Source organism: Equus quagga, chromosome 7 (genome assembly GCF_021613505.1).
Source record: "Equus quagga isolate Etosha38 chromosome 7, UCLA_HA_Equagga_1.0, whole genome shotgun sequence".
NCBI classification, from domain to species: domain Eukaryota; kingdom Metazoa; phylum Chordata; class Mammalia; order Perissodactyla; family Equidae; genus Equus; species Equus quagga.
Genome location: NC_060273.1, coordinates 130,041,421 through 130,066,871, shown reverse-complemented (window position 1 = coordinate 130,066,871; position 25,451 = coordinate 130,041,421). Strand labels below are relative to the sequence as shown.

The following is a 25,451-nucleotide window of genomic DNA, read 5'->3' as shown; positions in this document are numbered from 1 at the left end:
GGTCTCTGTAAAAAGTGTTTGGTAGCCCCTTATGTAAAGGACCTATTTTTGTTCATGACCCTTTAAGCTTGTCACCCCAAAAAGGAAGCCCAAAGAAAATGTTCTGGAATTAGATAGTGATGGTTACACAACCTTGTGAATATACTAAACATCGCTGAATTATACACTTTAAAAGCATGCATTTTATAGTATGTGAATAATATTTCAATTCAAAAAACCAAAGAAAACCCCCATATTCCTTAACAGTCACTGTCTGTCCTGGATCCCCGGCTGTCCAAGCATCGTTTGTTGAGAAGACTGTTCTGTCCCTATTGAATTGTCTTGGTGCCTTCATCACGTCTTACGAGCAGATAAGTCCAGCTTGGGACAACAAATATTTAAAAAGCCAAATGCACTTGCAAGCTGGATTTCCATAATTTGTTTAACATTGTGTCTTCGTCTCTTCCTGAGGAAAATGTGGAAAATTAATCTTCCCGACTCTGTGTGTTTCAGGTTGTATGTGAAGGGAGGAGGTGAAGAGCGCCAGAGTAAAAAGTAGTAATTTCATCAAATTTTTTTTCCAGGATGTAATCTCACACAGAACGAAGCTGAATAAGAAAAAAGGTGGAGAGATACAAATACTGAATAACACTGACAACCAGGGAATCAAAAGTTTGAGTAAGGAGAGGAGAAAAACACTAGAAACCTATCAGCAGCTATTTTATCTTTTACAGGTGAGGACAGTTTCTTTTCCCCTGAGTTTTGGATCAGTACTGTGGTCCGTGCTTGTGGGTTACGTGGGTCTTCTCCCTGCCTACCGCACTGGTGGCTCACATGTTCTGAGCACCTGCCAGGTACCAGGTGCTATTCTAGATGCTTTATATGCATGATCTCGTTTAATGCCTACCACAACCCTGGGAACCATCAGAAAATAATTATCATTGTTATCCCGTATGACATATGAGGAAACGGAGACTCAGCCAGTCGATGGTAAAGCAAAGATGTTGGGACCAGGCAGTGTGGCTTCAGAGTCTTTGACTTCCATGTCTTTGCGACTACGTTTTACTATAGTCATCTGCAGAAACAGTATAAATCTAATAACATAAGCCGACGCGGTCAGCCGTGAAAAGACTAACTAGGTGAAAAAGAGATCTTTGCCAGATCCAGCCTGCCCTTCTTTTGAGGAAAGAGTCGGAGAGTTTGGATTAGGGAAGTAGCGTATCTTTCTTTATTTCATTATTTTCGTGCCATCACTATGACTTAAATGAGCAGTAATTTTCCGTTGCTTCCAGAGTACGGGTGAGAACTAATCGGTTGACCTGGTTACATCTGGACTCTGTGGTTTTGTTTGACTGTTGATCTGCCCCATCTGCCCTACCAGCACGTCCCATTAGTCCCAAAGGAAACTGAGTAAGCTGTAGCGATAGATCTAAATAAAGCCTTTCCTTCAGCAGGAAGACATTCCCAAGGGGGTGGATCTGCAGTTCTTCCCTGAGAGTCAGGGGTCCCTCCCATGGGGGGGGGGGCACTGCTGCTGTGGGGGGTGGTTCCGTCAAGGCCTGGCGGTGCCTGAATCTTTGCTTGAAGGCGCCACTGACCTTAGGTGTATAGAGAGCACGTTACCCAAACCGTGAACGAAGTGCGGCTAGCCCCGTTGAGAGAAGAGACGTTAATTTTGGCCGAGTTGAGGGTTCTGTACTTGGAATAATAGATTGGCAATCAGGTGTAGAGCCACTGATGACCACGATGTGGCAGCATAGAAAGAAAAATGGTAAAACTTAGACTTGTTCTCGGAATCCACTGCTTAAGCACCAACAACCTTTTCAGAAAGAAAGAGGGCTCAGAGTGCGCATCTGCTAAATTAGATTAGTCATCATCCACCAGTTGGAAATTTATTCTTAGGCATTTGTCGTTTTTGACCTCCGTGAACTTCCAAGTATATGAAGCTTCTTTAGGATTTAGTTTTCTAATGTTAGGTTTTGATAGACTTTGTTGTCATAAGGAAAGTGAAGATTTAGTCATTGGCCTAAGACTTGTGTTGTTTACCCTGTTATATGTAAGTGGAGGCTCCTTAATGGAAAGGAGAAAAGGCACAGGAGCATGACTAGGACAATTCCACCAAGTTTTATTCCCCAAATAATCCAAAACTGACAGCCCCAGGATGTGACCGTTCAGGGAAGGTCTCTGGAAATCACATGTTTTTCTCCACTTTTCCTTCTCTCTCCTTCGGAGACAGTGGCCCGAGATCAAGAAGGAAACTGTAGAAAAGCAAGTGGTCTGGGCTCCTTTGGCCTTGGGATCAAGCCTCGGCCAGAATCCTTACCACAGCAGCAGGTCAGCTGCTACAGGTTTTGCTGGGGATTTGTCTCCTCATTCTGAGCCTAAATTTACAGTTTTAGGTCATTTGAGAGGAATGGAGAGCTGGCTTCTTTAGTGGTAGAGTGAGTTTCCTTTCTCATGATCCCATGTGCTTAGTGTGGCAAAAGAATCACTATGGAGGGAAAAAGAAAACGTTGTCCTGAGCTGCCTATTCATAACACTTCAGCCAATCTTTATGAGCTTGAACGGAAATGTAAGTGTAAAGTAAACCAGAATTTGGATTTTCTTAAAAACTCTAAAGCCAAGTTGCTGGAGTGTTAGATGAACACTAGTTTCCACATATGGAAAATTTTGTTTTCTCATCAGCAGGAAGATGAAGGGTAGGGGTATTACATTTCTGTACAATCTAAATACTGCTTTTTTCTCTTCTAACCTCCGCCTGGTTGGTAGCTACTGGAGAAAAGCCATATTACCATGAAGACTGGTGCTACGTCTATGGACTCCATCCTCAGCTGAGCCCTCAGGGCTCCATGTCAATTTTTTAAAAAATTCTCGTCAATCTTTTGTCTTTTTGTTCTTGTGAGTTTCTTCTGGTGTTTTCCATCAACTGTCCTGACTTTTACCTCTCTCTTCAGCCTCTCTACCTCACTCCAACCTTCTCACTTCTTGTAAAACATCACGGCCGTCCCACTGTCTCCACATGTAACATATCCTTTTCTTTTTCTTTCTAGTCTCAGAATATGGGAAGTGTTTCTTCCTGTTCATGCATCAGTCCTTCTGGGACAGCCTGTTTAGCTGGGCCCTTGGTCCATTCTTGCCAGTCTCTTGAGATACCAGATTCTATTGGCCACCCGCCTCCCTTCCGTGCCTCTACAATATAAATGTGGCTCAAAATGGTTAACAGTGTGAAGTGTACAAGATACAACTATATTTCATTAAATACATTATTTAGTATATAAAATTAAATCCTATCGTAACTTTCTAATATAACTTCCTATAGTATAAGATTCATATTAGCTCATACCTTTAAAGTCTTGTTACATGCCGGATACTTTTCTGTATGCTTTATACATATCATGTCACTGAAGAGCAGGGGGTGGAGTATTCCTCTTTGCTTTAATAATATATTAACATATAGTTTTATGGGGGCGTTTTCTTCTCTCTTTCCTTTTAGACCAATCCCTTATACCTGGCTAAGCTGATTTTCCAGATGCCACAGAACAAGTCAACTAAATTTATGGACACTGTTATTTTCACACTATACAATTATGCTTCCAATCAACGAGAAGAGTATCTACTCCTAAAGCTTTTTAAAACTGCTCTGGAGGAAGAAATAAAGTATGTATATAAACATATATGTAAAAAATACCGATGAATAGGTTATTTTGTTAGTGGTGGATTTCTCTGATTTACTAAAATAATTTTAAAATTATTCTTATATGTAATTTATACATATTAAAATATATCAAATTTCTTGAGAAATTTCTACATCATTATAGATATATTCAGGTGCAACTTTCTCCCACCAGTGGTACCTTTTCTAGTGCTAAACTAACTTCTGATTTTGCAGGCATACAACAACAGAAAATTAAAAGCTTTTTGAAAGTCAGTGGGAAAATTTAATTAAAATTCTGTGAGTCATAAAGCCATAAACAGGTGAGGATAATGATCTCTGCTAAATAGTCCTGCCTTCTTACTGGAACTTGAGCTGCTTTTTGCTAATTTATTTTCTGACTCAGTTACTGTAAAAAATGTGTAGATAGCTATAATGAATGGGCAAAAAAATAATACATGAGAAATGCCCTTAGCCAACTAGATGGACCTTAACTGCCTTCCTGACTTCTTGATCCCTTAAGCTATGCTAGTTCCTATGGGTCTCCAGAGCATAGTAGCCAGGCACCTCTGCTCCCCAGATGCCTATAAGCCAGTGTGAGAAATAGGCTTCATGAGATATAGTGATGCTGGACAGTAGAGTGAGGTAAGTATTAAATGAATGATCTACACAGTGTAACAGATCAGAGGGATGGAAAGAAAAGTTCCAGTTAGGTCATTCGATAAAGATTTTAGAGAAGAGGAGGTAGTTGACCCAAAACCTTGAAGAAAGTCTACTGTTTGTATAAGAAAAAATGCAAGAGGGAAATGAGGTGCAATTGTGATAGAAGCAGCATGAGCCACGGTGCAGGAAGGAAGGGAGATTGGTCCAGCCGAAAGATGATTTCATCAGACACCCCTGGGAGATGGAACTGGAGGGAGAGCCTGGACCAGATTGCAGGAGACACAGAATGGAGGCCCAGGTGCTGAGGCACTGTTTACTTTTTGGGAAGCTGTGACCTTTTCGAGCAGGGTGTTGACATGACCACACTGGATTTTTGCAATATTGATCTGCTGCCGTGTATGAACAAGATGAATTGGAGCTCCACAAGTCAGAGAAATGGGGGAGTCAGAAGGAAGAAGATATAGTGTGTGAGTCTGAGCTGTTGGTATAGAACAGGTCCATGAAAATGTCCAGCAGAAAATTGGAAAGTCAAGACCTACTCCCAAGAAGGAGGTGTGGCTTAGACACCGAGACCAGAGAATAGGTTCCAAAGAGATGGCAGTTGAAGTTGTGCATGTGAGTGAGGTCTGAGGTTAGATCACACAGAAGGACGTGAAAGGAACAGAAATAAAATACGCGAAGGGGAGCCAGCAAAGGAAGCAAAAGGAATGACTAGGTAAGATAAGGACCCAGATGCGCACTATCAGACCCTAAAGGGAAAGGAAGTGGAAAAGGGAGAGAGGTTGCACAGAGGTGACGGGGGGCGGGGGGCGCGCTGGTTGAGGTGGGGTAGGGTCATAGGAGTTGGCAATCAGCAGTCAAGAGTGCTCTTAGCCATGTGATGTAGCTGGAAGTTACATGGCAATAAATTTGAATGGGATTTGAAGAAGTGGGGATAGTTCATTCAGTCAAGAAGGTTACTTTTGAAATCTGTTAACCAGAGGGGGGCAATGCTTACACAATGTCACCCGGTATTATTATTAGTCTTGGTCCATTTTCAGTTCGTTCCTGTCTTCTAGAATAAAATTAAAGCTGAAAACTTATTTCTAGATTCTTAAATTTCTCAAATAAACATACATCCTACAAATGATTGCTTCCTTTTAAATCACACCATCTTTGATCTTCACGGAGAAAAATATAACTCCACGAAGCCCTTGCCTGCCAGAGAGAATATACACTGCTTACAATTCTATCCGTAGAGGAAAACCATTTTGTTTTGGTTTGGGCTTTTTTCAGATCAAAGGTGGACCAGGTACAGGACATAGTTACTGGGAACCCCACAGTCATCAAGATGGTCGTCAGCTTCAACAGAGGTGCCCGTGGACAGAACACCCTGCGCCAGCTCCTGGCTCCAGTGGTGAAAGGGATCATCGATGACAGGTCCCTGATCATCAACACGAGCCCAGTAGAGGTGTACAAGGCTTGGGTGAACCAACTAGAAACACAGACTGGAGAAGCCAGGTAACAAAGCCAGGAAGACGCTAGTTTTCAGCCATGTTTTATTATCATTTTTGCATGTTTATTTATATATACTCTTAAACTCTGTTAAGAAAACGAAGTTTACCATACAAAGTCAGTTTTCAACCCAAGATACTCCCTCCCTTTAACATATCCATGCAGGTCACATCCTTGGACTCTTGCTCATCTTGATATTACGGTATTTTCAAGTTTCGGGACCAGTTGATCCCCAAAGCCACAACTTCTACAATTCTCTCCCTTCGTTATTCTTTGTGTGTTTCTAAACCTAAACATAGAAACAGCACACACTTCCTCGTCACCTGATAATGTGTACTTTTTTACAGTTACCAAGTGAGTAACTTCAACGTATACGCATTAACGAGCCAGGTAGGGTTGGCTTATTCTATGTGGTGTTGTGTAGATTTTGGCAATACCAGATTTTTTTCTTTTCCTTCAAAAGGATGCCTTGTGAAATAGTTAAGATATGCACAGAGAATTACATGGATGGTTGTTTCAGCACTGTTTGTAATAGCAAAAACCTGGGCAAAGTCAAATGTTTAGCCTTGGGGAATTTGTTAAATAAATGTTTGTATAACACGTAATAGAGTAGTAACTATTTGGAATGGTGGTATAGAAATATATTTACTGGCATGCAAAAAATGTTCATGATAAAGTTTTCAGTTGCAGTTAGGCATGATAACCCATTTTCTGGGGAAAAAAAAAAAGTATGCGTGTCTATATCCGCATACAGGTAGGACCTGTCTGGGATGTGTACATACGTGAACTCCATTCCATCCATGGGTGTGTGAGACCCATATACACACATGCATAGAGAAGGACCTAGAAAGTTAGGTACTAGAATATGAAAAGTGGTCATCTCTGGGTTGGTATTGTTTTCTTGTTTTCTCATATACAATTTTTTCTTTAATGAACATACTGCTTTTTTATAATTTAAAAAAAGAAGAGAAATTTAGCTGCGTCTACATTCCTTGGATCTGCCTCTAATTTTGCTAGGAGAGCCTGCAGTCCCCCAGTTCCTCTGATGGCAGAGAGTACTGTCTGGGCACGTGGGGCCTCCCCTCACTTAGCAAACGTTGTGTCATTGGAGTCAGTGGGCAAAGTCCAGTTCACGGTACGAAGCTTGACCGTAGAGCCAACTTGGCAAGGGTACAAATGCTTGCGGCTGAGCTCCCGGTTAATGGCAAGCCCTTGTTGCATTTTCAGCAAGCTGCCTTACGATGTGACCACCGAACAAGCCCTAACATACCCAGAAGTGCAAAGCAAACTGGAAGTCTCCATCGAGAACCTGCGCAGGGTCACTGACAAAGTCCTGAGCTCCATCGTTTCTTCCCTTGAGCTACTGCCGTAAGTTGTTCACGTAGCAGCTTCAGTGTTCTCCGCTGAAAGTTCTTGGAATACTACATAGAATAAACCCTGGCAGTGAAGACAGGAGTTCCTCCTCATATGGCATTTACTATTTTAAAAATTTGCCTCCATTTGCATTTTAAAGTCATAACTGTTCCCTAAAGAGGAAACAGTACAGAACAGTGCCCAGTGCCTCTCGTCAGTGCAAGTCCTGTGATTCTGTCACCATCTCATTTTATGTTTAATTTTTAGGAAAAGTGCTCAGCCTTAGTTGACTGGAACAATTGCTGTGTTTCTTTCTCTCTCAGCCTTTTTCCATGATTTTCTTTTGTCATCTGTTTTACATGTAGTTATGGATTGAGGTATATAGCCAAAGTACTGAAGAATTCCATCCATGAGAAATTTCCCGATGCAACAGAAGATGAGCTGTTAAAGGTAGATTTTCAAGGGTAATCTCACCGTAGCTGCCCTTGGGGGTGTGAGCCAAAATTACCAATGTACCATTTTGTAAGATTTTTCCCCGTGTATCACTGTAATACACTGCAGGTCTTCTGTTTCTAATGACTATCAAGATTATTGATTATGCTGAGGTTAATTTGGAGGTCTTTCACATTATTGAGATTCTTTATATTAAAGCCTTTTGGGGGCAGTAAGCATATTGTCCACCAAAAATTATTTTGTCAACTATATTAATAATGTGTGATTATATTAGTGGGAAATATAAATGACTACCTCCATAAAACAAATCTAAAATTCTTGAGTTTTCTTTCTTAAAAATAGTCTTTCCTTCTGCATCGCTCCAGATTGTCGGAAACCTCCTGTACTATCGGTACATGAACCCAGCCATCGTCGCTCCTGACGGCTTTGACATCATCGACATGACAGCCGGAGGTCAGATCAATTCCGACCAAAGGAGAAACTTGGGCTCGGTGGCCAAGGTTCTTCAGCATGCAGCCTCCAACAAGCTGTTTGAAGGAGAAAATGAGCATCTCTCGTCTATGAACAATTATTTATCAGAGACGTATCAGAAGTTCAGGTGAGAGGAGTCATTGCTTTTGGAGAAACTTGCAAGATGGTGGGCAAGAGCAATGTGTGTTCTGTGCTCAGAGCTGGAATTTGGGGGTGGGGGCGGACAGGAACCTCATTTGGCCTCATGTGTTTCTTCTCGTTGGCACTGTGGGGCGAGAGAAGGGAGGGCCAAGCAGGCTAGGTCACATCTGTCTGCTGTTTCTCATCCCACCCCCGTCCCCAGTGCCCCTGATACAGAGTCGTACCCGTATGTACGGTCTCTGCTGTTGACAAAATGAGATCTTTGTTCTCCCTGGTATGCTGCAAGCTTATCATACTTAGAATTAAAAAATCAAAATAGCTGATTTCCACTTTGTTGAACTTAAGAAGAAGGTTTTTATTTTTGTTTTTTTAAGAACTTGTGCAATCGGGAAGAAATTGCCTTATCTGCATCAAACAATAGTAGGAAACAGAGTATTTGGTCTTGAAAGGTTGGGACAACCCAGCTGTTATATTTGCGAGGATTGTGTGTGAAATGTTCTGTTCTATTCTCGAACCTCTCTCAATGATACCTGTAAGACTTATGTTTATTGACCTCGTACGCGCTTCTGAATTATGTCACTAATCAGTCCACAGGGACATGACAGGAGGGAATCCACGAGGAAGAGTCCCTCACCCTGAAGCTCCCTCAGGGGCACGTTCATCTCCGCTTTCCTTGTTTCTCTTGTCTGCCTTTCAGGCAGAAGGTCATAGAAGTATGACATAAATGTGGCCTCTTTCACTCCTCGCTTGGAAAGTGGTCGTTTCCCATTCCTCAGTTTCCCTCTGGATTAATGACATACTACTGACAGAGCTAATTCATGATCCTTAATCTCTATTTCGAATTTGTGGCCTCTCGTGAGAAAACTCCCCCAAATCCTCTTACTGCAGAAAGTTTTGGGGCCGGCTCCGTGGCCGAGTGGTTAAGTTCGCGCGCTTCTCTGTGGCGGCCCAGGGTTCGGATCCTGGGCGCAGACATGGATGGCACTGCTCGTCAGGCTACGTTGAGGCAGCGTCCCACATCCCACAACTAGAAAGACCTGCAACTAAGATATACAACTGTGTACCGGGGGGTTGTTTGAGGAGATAAAGTGAGGAAAAAAAAAAAGATTGGCATCAAATGTTAGCCCAGGTGCCAATCCTTAAAAAAAAAAAGGAAAGTTTTGATTTCTCAAGCTGCTAATTTTAGTTCTCCTCACTGACCAAAACAGCAATATATGTTTCCGGTAAACCCATATCTGCTATTAGAGTTTCCTTTTCTCTTAGATTATTTCTATCAACCATCTATGGTTCCAGTGCTTCTTCATAAAGAAACAAAACCAAAAACCTCTCCTCACCTCCTCTTAAATCTCTTTTCCTCTTCCACTCATGTTTATGCTTTGTGTTCCTTAGCAACTCATGAAAAAAGATAGCCAAAAAAGTGCAGGAAGACCAATAGTCACATGGGAACATGCTCCTCCCCGACCCCAACACGGCTGCCTGCCATTTCCCCTCGCCCAGCCTTGGGTTGGCAAGGTTAGAGGTCATTTCTGCTGGACAAGCCTTGGGTACCCTTAGGAGATAAACCAAGGATGGTTTCAGGTGTATGAAACGTTTACGACTTTATAGAATGAAACACCCCTTCTACCTGAGCAAGGGACCACTCCTAAAGCTGGCCACAGCACGCCTGGCTTTTCTTGACCTCTTGGTCTAAATTTGCTGTCACTTAAATAGCAGACTTGTTAGAGTCTGAGACTGCAGGGATGGGGCACTGTATGTATTCGTGTGTCTAGCCTTAACAGTCTTTCCATCAGTCAGCAACTGCTGTTTGCATCAACTAAGAGTAGGGTAGGCTTAACTCTACTGATTATTGTCAAATTGGTAACAGAAGCTCTGACAGTTCGTTAGAAGACCCAGGAGCTTGTGCCATTTGAAGGAGCAAATTTGATGAACTGCTTTTCTGATTGTTTTCTCTAGAAAGACTTGAGTCTTACATCAAGGATTATCAGTCTTGACACTTTTGTTTAAATTTCAGGGGCCATTTTTAAAATAATAGCATTTTTTTAAACAACCTGCCCATCATTTGATTATACTGGGTCACTGACAGGGCCTGTGGCCTTCACTGCTTTCTCCATTCCTGTCTGAGGAGCTGGGTCCGACGTCTGGAAACGTGGTCTCGGCTTGCACCATCAGGAGCCGGCCTGGAAGAGGCTGTAGTAAGCCCCCAAGGTTTATCTTGGAGACCAAGGCTTTACCGTCACTCAGGATGCCCTCACTATTTTGATATTTGATACTGTCTTAAGACCTTTTTTTCCCTTTAATAGGAAATATTTCAAAGAAGCATGTAATGTCCTTGAGCCGGAAGAAAAGTTTAATATGGATAAATACACAGATGTGGTGACAGTGAGCAAGCCAGTCATTTATATCTCAATTGAAGAAATCATCAGCACGCATTCAGTAAGTGGGGTTGGGGGCGGTCTTAGCAGGGACCACGGTTCAGACGGCTGTTATCTTGAAAACGCTTAGTCTCCATGGGGCTTACTGTAAGCATGCGCTGTACCTTATATTATTAATCCTAAGAGACCTTCGATTATTTATACCCTGACTCTTACACATTAATAAAACTCCTCCCAAACCAGCAAAGTTTACTTCTTACACGATCCATTTACAAGTCAGCTTGAGAATGTGCAGTGTAAGCCCTGAGCAGGACAGGCCCTGGTATTTTCCCCACCCACCAAGGCCGCACTGCCTGGACCCCCACACACCGTCTCTCCCCCTTTCAGGAATCCTCTCAACTTTGCCAGGAATTTTCTTGGAAAATGAGAATGTTCTCTCTATTCTGATGTTGGACGTAGAGAAATAGGGAATAAATGGGGGAATAAACACCCCCACCCAACAACAGCCGCCTGCAAAGAATCACTTCTATTGTTCTGGAAACCCCTATTTCTTAGAAGGAGGCCATTTCACAGTCTGTGCTGTGTCGTAACGGCACCATCTGGGTCTCATGCAAACACCACCGCCATCGGCCACAAGTTAAGTGCCTGTTGGGGGCAGGGCAGTTTGCTGGGCCTTAGATGGCTTTTCAGTCATTTAAAGTCAAAAAAGAGCCTAAGCATTGAGAGTTTGTTTGATTAGAGGAGGAAATGGAACTTATTTCCTGAAAAATCTAGGTTCTTAAAAGGTAACCATTTCAAGAATAGTTTTGGACCTTGCTACTCCAAGCCAAGTCCTGGGGACGAGTTAGAAATGCACCCCAGACCTGCCAAATCGGCACTTGCATTCTAACAAGATCCCAGGTGATTCAGATGCACACTGAAGGTCAAGAACCCTGGGGAAGGAGACACCCAACTGCGGATTATACACGCAACGAGGAGGAAAGTATAACACATACACACCTCTCAAAGGTCCTGCCCCTGCTCCCCACCAAACCGGATTTACTAACAAGTGGCAAAACTGACTATTCAAAATTTCAGTCTTTATCGTTAAGCTCTTCTAAGATACTAAAGCTTGAATATGGGTTTGGAACAAAGACTGGGTCTACTTTGGATTTCCCTCTTTCAGGGCTGGCACAGGGAACCGCCTCGACATTTACAACAAGCTCTCCATAGTGTTTTAAATGACCCTAAACAAAGGCAGGGCTGAACGACCAGCTGAAGAGGTGAACTGGTTGATTAAATGAAGAGGCTATCCTTTTTTCTCTGTATAGGAACACCAAAAATCACAAAACATGTCCAGCAATGCACCGTTTGCAAAATTAATTTTCTAATGAGCAAGTAGACTCCTTCATATTTGAGCAGCAGCCCATGTGTCTGTTTTTGTAGTAGACATCCATCTCAAAAAAATGTCCACACGTTGGCTGCACGTTTGCTGACGGCAGTGTCCCCACGCGGAAAAAGTGGTGGGGAGTTCTCTTTTAGAATGAGAGATTCTTTCCCATGGATAGCAGAGAGGAAATGTTCCTGTGTTAATTCAGACTGTTAGTCTTCAAGGAGAAATAGTCTGTTCCTTTTGTTAACAAAAATTGAAAACAGAATCCTGTCCTGGGAAACATAGCTTGTAACCGATTTGGAATTTCTTCGTGTGTTGGATTGGAAGCAGATGGAATAATGTGGGAGTAATGTAATTGCAGAGAGACTGTCTGCAATTTTACTGTCTGTCTCGATGAGGAGGTGTCCATGTGCAGACGCAGGCACAGCAGCAGAACCACTTGCCAAGCCTGTGGCCAGGTGCTTGTTTCTTGTTCTCTAGGGACCATGTAGAACATCAAAATAAGCTCTTTAAGGAGATATTTTCAGGAAATTTTTATATTCTGTAGCTATCAGAATAAAGGGTAGAAGCGGCTGCCGGGATCATCCCTTTGCAGGGTATAGTTGCTTCCTTGAAGCTGTGCATCTGAGCCCTCTTCTCCTTTTCTTAAAAACCCGGTGAGCGAGTGTCAGGGAATGTCAAGGAAAATGCAACATTAAACAGATACTCTCCTTCTCTAATCTTAAAGATTATAAGAGAATGGAAAAGGCAGTAGGCAAGGCAGTGTGGTACTGGCATAAAGATAGACATACTGGTCGATGGGTTAGAACTGACAATCTAAAAGTAAACCTTCAAATTTGAGTCAATTTGTTTTTGACAAGAGGCTAAAACAGTTAAATGGAAAACGGATAGTCTTTTCAACAAATGGTGCTGGGACAACTGGAAATCCACATGCCAAGAAGGAAGCTGGACCCCTTCCTTCTACACAAAAATGAACTCAAAATGCATCAGAGAGGAGAAATGATGTCAGCATCACGGCAGAGCGAGCTGTTCCCTTACTCTCTCCCCACTAAATTCAACCAAACAGACGTTCATTAACCAACAGAGGATTCCCTACAAAGCACAATAGGACTTCTGAGAGATCCACATGGCCATACATATGAAAGTGAGGCTACTGGATCCCCAGGAAGCAGGAGAAGGAGGTGAGTGGATCCCCTCCCCCTTGCCAGCAGCAGTGATCTAGGTTGCAAGTGTCCACGCAGCTGATGCACGTCTGTAAGAAGAGGCAGGGGAGCAGGCAGGCCGGCGTGTGAACACTTTTGCTTTCAGAGTTGCAGCCTGGCCCATGGGAATGCTCCACACCCAGTGGCACAGCTCAGCCACCACGTGAGCGCCCCCACCAAGTGCAGCAGTACAGGTGAACCTCCCATGAGTGCAGAATAGGCCCAAGTGCATGAAAGAAAGTGCCCCTCCCCTTCCACCTAGTGCACCAGCTTGGCTGGTCCCTGGCCAAGGCAGTGGATCTGGACCAGAGCACCTGTGGCCAGCAGGCAAATGCAGACAAGCCCTATCAATGCAACTTCCAGCAGAAGCAGTGGGTTCAGAAAACACAGCTCCTACCTCACCCCTCCCCCCAACAGAGGTGGGAGGTGGCACCTGCGACATGATACCACCACTATGTGCTGGCAAAGGCTCACTTTGTGAAACACCAAGAAGAACTACATTAACACTTCAGAGCAGAAGGAGAATGACGAGTCTCCAGAAACCAGTCTGGAATTCACAGAAATGTACAATCTCAATGACAGAGAATTCAAAATAGTTGTCATAAAGAAACTCAATAAGTTACAAGAAAACTCAGAAAGACAGTGAACTCAGGAACAAAATTAATGAGCAGAAGGAATTCTTCATAAAAGAGATTGAAACTCTGAAAAAAAAAAAAGCCAAACAAATTCTGGAGGTGAAGAATACAATAAATAAGATAAAAACAAACCTTAAAAAACAGAGCTGACATTGTGGAAGTAGTAATTTAGAGAAGAGAAATATAGAAATGCTTCAGGTGGAGGAGGAAAGAGAACTAAGACTATAAAAAAATGAAGAAATTCTTCAAGAAATATCCGACTCAATTAGGAAATGCAACATAAGGCTTATAGATATTCCAGAGGGAGAAGAGGGAAAGAAAAGAGCAAAGAGCTTGTTCAAAGAAATAATACTGGAGAACCCTCCAAACCTGGAGAAAGGACTGGACTTACAAATATATGAAACCGATAGAACTCATAATGACACCAATGCAAAAAGACCTTCTCCAAGGCATATAATAGTGAAACTGGTAAAAGTCAATGGCAAAGAAAAAATATTCAAGGCAGCAAGGCAGAAGAGAATAATCTACAAAGGAACCCCTATCAGGCTTTCAGTGGATTTCTCAGCAGAAACCTTACAGGCTAGGAGAGATTGGAATGATATATTCAAAATACTGAAAGATAAAAATTTTCAGCCAAGAATACTCTATCCAGCAAAACTACCCTTCAGATACGATGGAGAAATAAAAGCTGTCCCAGATAAACAAAAGCTGAGGGAGTTCATCACCTCCAGACCTCCCTTACAAGAAATGATCAAGGATTCCCTCATACCTGAAACAAAAAGGCAAAGGTTTACAAAGCCTTGAACAAAGAAATAAATAGACAGACAAAATCAGAAAATCGCAACTCTCTATGAAGACAGGTTAGCAAACAATTATAACATAAAAGATAAAGGGAAGGAAAACATCAAAAAAATAACTATAAACAGTTCATTTTAATCACAAACTGACAACACAAAACAGAATAATTTGTGACAACAATAACTTAGAAGGGGAAGAGGAAAGGATGGAACCTGCTTAGTTAATGGAGATAAAAGGCTGTGAGAAAATTTACTGTCTCATCTACAAGATCTTTTATACAAACCTCACGGTAACCATTAAACAAAAAACCAGAGCAGAGGCAGAAATCATAAATAAAGAGAAAACCATCACAGAAAACCACCAAACTGAAATGGCAGTCAGAAATACAAGGGAAGAGAAACAAGGGAAATATAGAACAACCAGAAAACAAGAGATAAAATGTCAATATTAAGCCCTCATATATCAGTAATCACCCTAAATGTAAATGGGTTAAGTTCTTCAATCAAATGACACAAAGTGGCTGGATGGATTAAAAAACAAGACCCACAATATGCTGCCTCAGGGAAACACGTCTCAGCTCTAAAGACAGACTCAGAGTGAAGGGATGGAAGACAACACTCCAAGCAAATGGCAAACAAAAGAAAGCAGGTATTGTCATACCTACATCAGACAAACTGGACTTCAAGATAAAAAAGGCAGTGAGAGACAAAGAGGGGCACTATATAATGATAAAAGGGATATTCTACTGAGAGGATGTAAGACTTATGAATATATATGCACCTAACACAGGAGCACCAAAGTATATAAAGCAACTATTAACAGACCTAAAGAGACAAATTAGCAGCAACACAATAATAATAGGGGACTTCAACACCCCACCTACATCAATGGATAGATCATCCAGACAGAAAGTCAACAAGAAAATAGTGGAATTAAATGAAAAACTAGACCCGATGGACTTAATAGATATATATAGAACGTTCCATCCAAAAACAGCAGAATATACATTCTTCTCAAGTGCACATGGAACATTCTCAAAGATAGACTATATGTTGGGAAACAAGGCAAGCCTCAATATATTTAAGAAGATTGAAATCATATGGTGCCTCTTTTCCAACCACAATGCTATGAAACTAGAAATCAACTACAAGAAAAAAGCTAGGAAAGTGCCAAATATGTGGAGACTAAACAACATACTACTGAACAACTGTTGGATCAATGAAGAAATCAAAGGAGAAATCAAAAAATACCCAGAGACAAATGAAAATGAGAATACATCATACCAACTCTTATGGGATGCAGAAAAAGTGCTTCTAAGAGGGAAATTCATAGCAATACAGGCCCTCCTCCACAAACAAGAAAAATCTCAAATAAGAAATCTTAAACTAAACCTAACAGAACTAGAAAAAGAAGACAAACAAAGCCCAAAGTCAGCAGAGGAGGAAAATAATAAAATTAGAGCAGAAATAAATGAAATAGAGACAAAAAAAAAAAAAACACAATAGAAGGGATTGATGAAACCAAAGAGCTGATTCTTTGAGAAGATAAAAACTGACAAACATTTAGCCAAACTCACTAAGGAAAAAAGAGAGAAAGCTCAAATAAATACAATTAGAAATGAAAGAGGAGAAATTACAATGGATACCACAGAAACAGGAAGGGTTATAAAAGAATGCTATGAACAACTATATGCCAACAAATTGGATAACCTAGAAGAACTGGATAAATTCTTAGACTCATACAACCTCCCAAAAATGAATCAAGAAGAAATAGAGAATCTGAATAGACCAATCACAAAGAGATTGAAACAGTAAGAGAAAACCTCCCAGAAAACAAAAGTCAGGACCAAATGCCTTCTCTGGAGAATTCTATCAAACATTCAAAGAAGATTTAATACCTATCCTTCTCAAATTCTTACAAAAAATTGAAGAAGATGGAACACTTCCTAACTCATTCTATGAAGCCAACATTATCCTGATACCAAAACCAGACAAGGACAATGCAAAAAAGGAAAATTACAGGCCAATATCACTGATGAACATAGACACAAAAATCCTCAACAAAATATTGGCAAACTAAATACAGTAATACTTTAAAAGGATCATACACCATGATCAAGTGGGATTTATGCAAGGGGCACAGGGATGGTTCAACATCTGCAAATCAATCAATGTGATATACTACATTAACAAAATAAGGAATAAAAAATACCATGATCATCTCAGTAGATGGAGAGAAAGCATTTCACAAGATCCAACATTTATGATAAGAACTCTCAATAAAAGGGGTATAGAAGAAAAATACCTCGACATAATAAAGGCCACATATGACAAACACACAGCCAACATCATACTCAACGTGGAAAAACTGAAAGCCATCCCTCTGAAAACAGGAAGATGACAATGGTGCCCACTCTTTCCCCTCCTATTCAACATAGTACTGGAGGTTTTGGTCAGAGCGATTAGGTAAGAAAAGGAAATAAAAGGTATCCAAATTGGAAAGGAAGAAGTGAAACCCTCACTGTTTGCAGGTGACATGATCCTATATATAGAAAACCCTAAAGAATCCACCAGGAAACTGTTGGAAATAATCAACAACTACAGAAAAGTTGCAGGGCACAAAATCAACGTACAGAAATCAGTTGCATTTCTATACACTAATAACAAACTACCAGAAAGAGAACTTAAGAATACAATCCCATTTGTAATCACAACAAAAAGAATAAAATATCTAAGAATAAATTTAACCAAGGAGGTGAAAGACCTATACAATGAAAACTATAAGACATTATTGAAAGAAATCAATGATGCCATAAAGAATATAAAGATATTCCATGCACATGGATTGGAAGAATAAACATACTTAGATTGTCCATATTACCTAAAGCAATCTACAGGTTCAGTGCAATCCCTACCAGAATCCCAATGACATTCTTCACAGAAATAGAACAAAGAATCCTAAAGTTCATATGGGGCAACAAAAGACCCCAAATTGCTAAAGCAATCCTGAGAAAAAAGAACAAAGCTGGAGGCATCGCAATCCCTGATTTCAAAATATACTACAAAGCTATAGTAATCAAAACAGCATGGTACTGATACAAAAACAGACACACAGATCAATGGAACAGAATTGAAAGCCCAGAAATAAAGCCACACATCTATGGACAGCTAATCTTCACCAAAGGAGCCAAGAACATACAATGGAGAAAGGAAAGTCTCTTCAATAAATGATATTGGCAAACTGGACAGCCACATGCAAAAAAATGAAAGTAGACCATTATCTTACACCATACACAAAAATTAACTCAAAATGGATTAAAGACTTGAAGGTAAGATGTGAAACTATAAAACTCCTAGACGAAAATATAGGCAGAACACTCTTTGACATCAGTCTTAGAAGCAGCTTTTTGAGTACCAAGTCTACTCTAGCAAGGGAAAGAAGAGAAAAAATAAACAAATGGGACATCAGACTAAAAAGCTTCTGCAAGGCAAAGGAAACCAGGAACAAAATGAAAAGACAACCCACCAACTGGGAGAAAATATTTGCAAATCATATTTCTGACAATATATATTTCTCCAAAATATATAAAGAACTCATATAAATCAACAACAACAAAACAAACAACCTGATCAAAAAATGGGCAGAGGATCTGAACAGACATTTTTCCAAAGAAGATATACAGATGGCCATTAGGCACATGAAAAGATGTTCAACACTGATAATCATTAGGAAAATGCAAGTCAAAACTACACTTAGATATCACCTGTTAGAATGTTAGAAATACACTTAGATATAGCCTGTTAGAATGGCTATAATTACCAAGACCAGAAATAACAAATGTTGGGGAGGATGTGGAGAAAAGAGAACCCTCATACACTGCTGGTGGGAATGCAAACTGGTTCAGCCACTATGGAAAACAGTATGGAGATTTTTCAAAAAATTGAAAATAGAAATATCACATGACCCAGCAATCCCACTACTGGGTATTTATCCAAAGAACTTGAAATCAACAATTCAAAGAGAGTTATGAACCCCTATGATCATTGCAACATTATTCATAATAGCCAAGATGTGGAAGCAACTCAAGTGCTCATCAGCTGATGAGTGGATAAAGAAGATGTGATATGTATATACAGTGGAATACTACTCAGCCATAAAAAAGACAAAATCATCCCATTTGCAACAATATGAATGGACCTTGAGGGTATTATGTTAACTGAAACAAGCCAGACAGAGAAAGATAAACACCACGTGATTTCATTCATATGTGGAAGATGAACACATGGATGAAAAGAACAGATTAGTGGTTACCAGAGGGGAAGGGGGTTGGGGGTGGGCAAAGGGGGTAAAGGTACACATATATATGGTGATGGGTGACAGGTAAAAATTAGACTATTGGTGGTGAGCACGGTGCAGTCTATCCAGAAACTAATAAATAATAATGTACACCTGAAAGTGTGCAATGTTATAAACCATTATGACCTCAATAAAATAATTTTTTAAAAACTGAATCAGAGCCCTAAATGTAAGAGTTAAAACTGTAAAACTCTTAGAAGAAAACATAGGAGTAAATCTTTGCGACTTTGGATTAGGCAATGATTTCTTAGATATGACAGTAAATGCACAAGCAACAAAAGAAAAAAGTTAGACCTCATCCAAATTAAAAACTTGCTCTGTACAGTGCCATCGAGAAATTGAAAAGACACCCAAGAGAAGGAGATAAAATAATTGCAAATAATATATCTAAAGGACTTATATTCAGAATCTATAAAGAAAACCTACAACTCAATGATAAAAAGGTAAACAATTTTAAAAATGGACAATTATGCATGAAAGGACACAGTCCATAGAGTGAAAAGGCAACCTAAAGAATGGGAGAAAATATTTGCAAATCATATATCTGATAAGGGGTTAATATCCAGAATATATAAAGAACTCCTACAACTCCACAACAAAAAACAACCTAATTGAAAAATGAGCTAAAGACTTGAATAGACATTTATCCAGAAAAGATATACAAATGGCCAAGAAGCACATGAAAAGATGCTCAGCATCACTAATGATTAGGGAAATCCAAACCAAAACCATAGTGAGATACCACCTCACACCGGTTAGGATGGCTTCTATCAAAACAAAACAAAACAGAAACTAACAAGTGTTGGCAAGGATGTGCAGAAATTGGAACCCTTATACACTATTGGGAATGTACAATGGTGCAGCTGCTAAGGAAAACAGTATGGCAATTCTTCAAAAAATTAAACATAGAATTACCACATGATCCAGCAATTCCATTTCTGGGTATCTACTCAAAAGAATCAAAGCAGGAGGCCAACCCTGTGGCATAGTGGTTGAGTTTGGTGCGCTCCACTTGAGCAGCCTTGGTTCACGGGTTCAGATCCTGGACACAGACCTACACCACTCATCAGCCACACTGTGGCATTGACCCGCATGTAATGTGTAGGAAGACTGCCACAGATAATCACTCAGGGCTAATCTTCCTCAAGCAAAAAAAAGAGGAAGATTGGCAACAAATATTAGCTCAGGGCTAATCTTCCTCATCAAAAAAAAAAAGAAAAAGAAAATTGAAAGCAGAGTTGAAGAGATATTTGTACAATGGTGTTCATAGCAGCATTATTCACAATAGCCAAAAGGTGGAAGCAACCCGAATGTCCATCAGTGGATAAACAAAATGTGGTACATACCTACAATGGAATATTATTCAGCCTTAAAAAGGAAGTTCAGATACATGCTACACCATGGGTGAACCTTGAGGACATTATCTGTGTGAAATAAACCAGTCACAAAGAGACAAATACTATATGATTCCACTTACATGAGGTAGCTAGAGCAGTCAAATTCAGAGAGACAGAAAGTAGTATGGTGGTGGCAAAGGGGAATGAGAAGTTATCTTTAATGGGTATAGAGCATCTGTTTTGCAAAATGAAGAGTTCTGGAGATTGGCTGCACAGCAATGTGAATATACTTAACGCTACTAAACTATACAGTTAAAAATGGTTAAGATGGTAAATTTTATGTTACACGTATTTTACTACATTTGAAAATAAAAACATAAAAAAAATTTTTAAATGAGTAAATAATCTGAATAGGTATTTCTCCAAGGAAGATATACAAGTGGCCAATAAGTACATGAAAAAATGCTCAGCATCACTAGTCATCAGGGATTGAAATCAAAACCACAATGAGATAGCACCTCATACCCACTAGGATGGCTAGAATCAAAAACTCAGATAGTAACAAATGTTGGCAAGGATGTGGAATAACTGAAACTCTCACATACTGCTAGTAGAAATGTAAAATTGTATAGCCACTTTGGAAATCAGTTGACAACTTCTAAGTATTAAATAGAGAGTTACTATATGATGCAACAATTCCACTCCTAGGTATGTACTTAATAAAAATGAAAACATATGGCTGCACAAAAATTTGTACATAAATGTTCATAGCAACATTGTTCATAATAGCCAGAAAGTGGAGACAAATGCACATCAACAGATGAATGAATAAAGTGTGATATATCCACACAGTAATAAAGAGGAGTGAAGCACTGATATGTGCCGCAACATGAACGAACCTTGAAAATATCATGCTAAGTGAAAGAAGCCAGGCACAAAAGGCCACACATTGTATGATTCCATTCGCGTGAAGTGTCCAAAACAGCTAAATCTATACAGACAGAAAGTAGATCTGTGGTTTCTAGGGGCTAGGAGGAAGGGGTAATGGGGAGTGGCTGCTAATGGGTGCAGAGTTTCTTTTAGGGTGATGAAAATGTCCTGAAATTAGATAGTGGTGATGGTTGCACAGTTTTTTGAATATACTAAAAACCATTGCATCATACATTTTAAATGAGTGGATTTCATGATATGTGAATTCTATCTCAATATAATTGTTGTGAAAAGAAGAGATTGAAAGTGGAGGGGCCGGCCCTGTGGCCAAGTGGTTAAGTTCACACACTCCGCTTCGGGGGCCCAGGGTTTCTCCAGTTCAGATCCTGGGCACCGACATGGCACTGCTTGTCAGGCCACGTTGAGGCGGCATCCCACATACCACAACTAGAAGGACCCACTACTACAATATACAACTATGTACTGGGGGGATATGGGGAGAAAAAAGCAGGAAAAAAAAAAGAAGATTGGCAACAGTTGTTAGCTCAGGTGCCAATCTTTAAAAAGAGAAAACGACAATCCCTTTAAAAAAGAAAAAAAAAAAGAAAGTGGAAAAGACTAATTTTATCATTGTGATTCAGAGTTTTGTAAAATAGTTACTCAAAACAACTAAAATTATATTTCCTATCCCTAAGAGTGCCAGTCCCAGACTTTGGAAACATTGTTTTAATTAATTTTAAATGTAAACAGAAACAGATGTGTTGTCCTTCCTGGTTCTCCCCTCCAGTGCTGCTGCTCCTCAGGAGTTAAGAATGTTTCCTCTGTGACTGCACAAAACGTCCCAGCCGTGTTACCAGCCTTTGATCCTTTTTTGGGATCGTGAAGGGGGAACCAGCTGGTGCATCTAGGTCTCAGGCCAAGGAACCACATGGGCATTTCTGCCATCCCTGCCCGCGGAAGGTCTTCAATGCCAGACAGATTAAAATAGCTAATAGCGATGATTTCTTTTTAATAGGCATAATAATTGATTACTGCATAGTTTTTTTCTGAAGAGATATGGAAATGCCCTCCCAGTTTGCTACCGGTGTTAGCCGAGAGACGTGTGCCTCTTTCAGACTCTCCTCCCAGCTTTGACTTTTTCTACAAAGGTCAGGGGAGGGGAGCACAGGGATTGGGCGGCAGAGGCCGCCACTCCGCAGATCTCACCAGTTCACACTGAAAGAGGGTTTCTGAACACCTTTCCCAAAGCTACAATTTCTTGAGGTAGAGTAGGCACTTCCCTCTAAGACAGAATTAAAATTGGGCCTCTCTGTGGCCTCTAATCAACGTCAGGCTTATATTTAAGATTCAAATGACAGCGAAGAAAGTTGTCCTGAAATCCTAGAAGGGGAGCTCTGTAACTATGGCAGCAGCTGAGAATTTTCTTTTGTCTTTGTGTGTGTGCTGCTTTCTACGTGCAGCTCCTCTTGGAACACCAGGATGCGATTGCGCCTGAAAAACAGGACTTACTGAATGAACTGTTGGAATTGCTGGGAGAGGTGCCCAGTGTGGAATCTTTTCTTGGTAAGAGCTGTTCCTTCTATCAATCCTCTGGGTTTTGTTTACTGGTTTGGTTCGTGGTTGGGTTTTCCTATCCTACATCAAAATTTTTCTGGAATTTAATACTAAGCTTAATTAAATCATAATGACTTCCTACACTAGGGGTGCTATAATTCATAGTGTCCTAGATCGTGAAACAATTTGATATTCTTTTAGGTAAGCTCCAGATACACCAAAAAGGATTTGGCGACCTGCATCATAAGGAAAGAAAACAGCTACATTTATCAGAAATTCCCTGCTGTGTTCTCTAAGGATGTGTTTTATTAAGAGTTCTCTCTTCTAGTAATTTTTCATGTTTTGAATATCTGAGTCCCATGTTGCTTTGGTGTTTGAATCAAAGATTTAAAAAGCCACTTTAAGTGTATTGGAATGTGGTTTTTTATGAAGACCATGATCTGTCCAACTGCTGAGCCTTCCTTTCCCACAGAACCTGTACTTATGTTGTGGATGCCACCATCACAAGCAGTGAATTGGAAGAATAACATTGGTTCTTTTTCTACAGGGGAAGGAACCGTTGACCCCAATGACCCTAACAAGGCAAATACACTAAGTCAACTCTCAAAGACTGAGATTTCTCTTTACTTGACAAGCAAGTACAGCTTAGAGGACGGTGAAGGCATAGATGGCCAAAGCCTCATGATAAGGTAAGTTTGGGGCTTAAAGAGCACGTGTCTCCAATCATGCGTCCTAAACCCTACTAATTCAAATAAGGCTAAGTCCCAAAATAATTCGTTTTAAAATATCTGAGTATCCAAATACATTATGTTATCCATCAAACATCTAACCAAACAAAGCATAATAGACACTTTATAACTTACGAGGGAACTAAATACTATAATAGTTTATAAGGCCTGTCTTGTTTTTTAGTTTCTCATGTAGTAATCTGATTCTTTTCCTTTAAGAAATGAAGTGATTAACTCAACCTGTGAAAGTCCTTAGGCAACTGAGGGAAATACCAGTTTCAGAGTGGTCAAAAGATTAGTGAGGAAATACCTTGAACCAGATTTAATTTCTGGCATAAAATGTTGATGTAAAAGCTACACACAAGTTAAGACATAATGATATCTTCTGGTTTCTTGGCCCTCTTTCCTATTAAACTAAGCCTGGCTATGTTTACGAGCCCTGACTTTATTTATACTTTACTTCCTGCTCCCAAAGACTTCAAATGAGGCATTCACACTTTTAATCAATACTGTATTTTTTCTATCAAGTCCTCATGGATATTCCACACCAGTCCTTTACACACAGAATAAAAAAGAATGAGATCCATGACACAACACCATAAATCAAAACACTGTGAACCAAAAACACGTGCTCATCAAACGAAACAGTTTTTAAGAACTTGTATAAACCAAAGGGTGTGTATTAGAACAGTTGTATTTTGGAGTGCAGTCGAGATAGAAGTGGGAAATGGGGACAAAAGGGAATAAATACGTGTTTAAATAATACTTCACACATTACTTCCAAGCTCCACGTCCTGAGTTCTGAGGTGGTTTTCCTTTGTGGCAAGAGCTTTCCCTTCTCCCACTGACATCTTTCAAACAGCACTCATTTCCAGATATTCATTCACCCATGAAAATGACTAAAAAAGGCTTTCTCAGTGTGCTCTGTTGCCATATGTGCTGTTTCTATTAGGCTTGTTTATTTTGTTCTCAGATCAAAGGCTCCGTTCATTCACACATCACGTATTTGAGTGCCCACTCTGTGTCCACAGCACTGGGCTTGAGACTGGGGATACAGTGGTGAGCAGGCCACGAGTGGTCCCTGCCTCCCAGGAGGCAGAAGTCTGATGGGGGAGAGCCCAGCCCAGCTGCAGGATGGAGGCCAAGAGCCGGACTCATCCACAACCTTGGCCTCGTAAGAGATGAGGGCGCTTCCTGTAGACGGCTGATTACCGAGTCAGTCCACACTTGCGGCGTGACAGCGCGGGGCAGGGCAATGGAGAAAGGGGGAAACTGTGGGCTCCGCTCCCTGGGTTCCTCTGAGAATTATCAGAGCCAATCATCCAGGTAACTGAAAACAGATTGTGTGGTTCTGCCATGGAAATTAAATTAAGCCAAGTACCTGATGCTCTCATAAGCTTTGGGAGGAAATGTTTTCATAACCGGTTTTGTCTGTTATTCAAACACCATTTCCTAAATGCAGTCAACTCAAATATCTGCATTAAAGGATGGAAATCATAATTTGGCTGGTCTAAAATATCAAATACTTTGAATGTCCTATATATTTATGTATATTTATACTCATTTCTGAATGAGGCTCCATGGTTCTGCGAACTTTTGGAATTCACACTTTAAAAGCAAACCCAGGAAAGTCAGGCACGTTGGGCAGCGATGTTTCTTAACCAGGGTGCTTTATTCTCCTTACCTGAGCCTTCATGCAGCTCCCAGCTCCCACTGTGTGCTGGAAACAAATGCTGTCTACTCCCGTGATCACCATATTGAGTACAGCCAGCCAGTGGTTTATTTTTACTTTCTTATTGTAGTAAAACACACGTAACATAAAATTTACCATTTTAACCTTATCAACTGTACAGCTCAGTGGCATTTAGTATATTCAGAATGTTGTGCGACCATCACTACCATCTAGTTCCAGAACATTTTCATCACCCCAAAAGTAAACCCCATATCCATTCAGCACTCGC

General features: G+C 40.5%; 1 protein-coding gene across 2 annotated transcripts in view; it reads left to right on the top strand.

Moving 5' to 3' along the window:
• Window positions 1-25,451, top strand: part of IQGAP2 (IQ motif containing GTPase activating protein 2) — a 267,686-nt gene that overhangs the window by 217,185 nt on the left and 25,050 nt on the right. For both annotated transcript variants that reach the window (XM_046666170.1, XM_046666171.1), the window contains exons 22-30: window positions 564-713; window positions 3,473-3,636; window positions 5,570-5,794; window positions 7,016-7,156; window positions 7,507-7,591; window positions 7,960-8,192; window positions 10,507-10,639; window positions 22,669-22,771; window positions 23,310-23,451. In XM_046666170.1, the coding sequence (XP_046522126.1) occupies window positions 564-713; window positions 3,473-3,636; window positions 5,570-5,794; window positions 7,016-7,156; window positions 7,507-7,591; window positions 7,960-8,192; window positions 10,507-10,639; window positions 22,669-22,771; window positions 23,310-23,451 (1,376 nt within the window). The remainder of the gene's footprint in view (window positions 1-563; window positions 714-3,472; window positions 3,637-5,569; window positions 5,795-7,015; window positions 7,157-7,506; window positions 7,592-7,959; window positions 8,193-10,506; window positions 10,640-22,668; window positions 22,772-23,309; window positions 23,452-25,451) is intronic.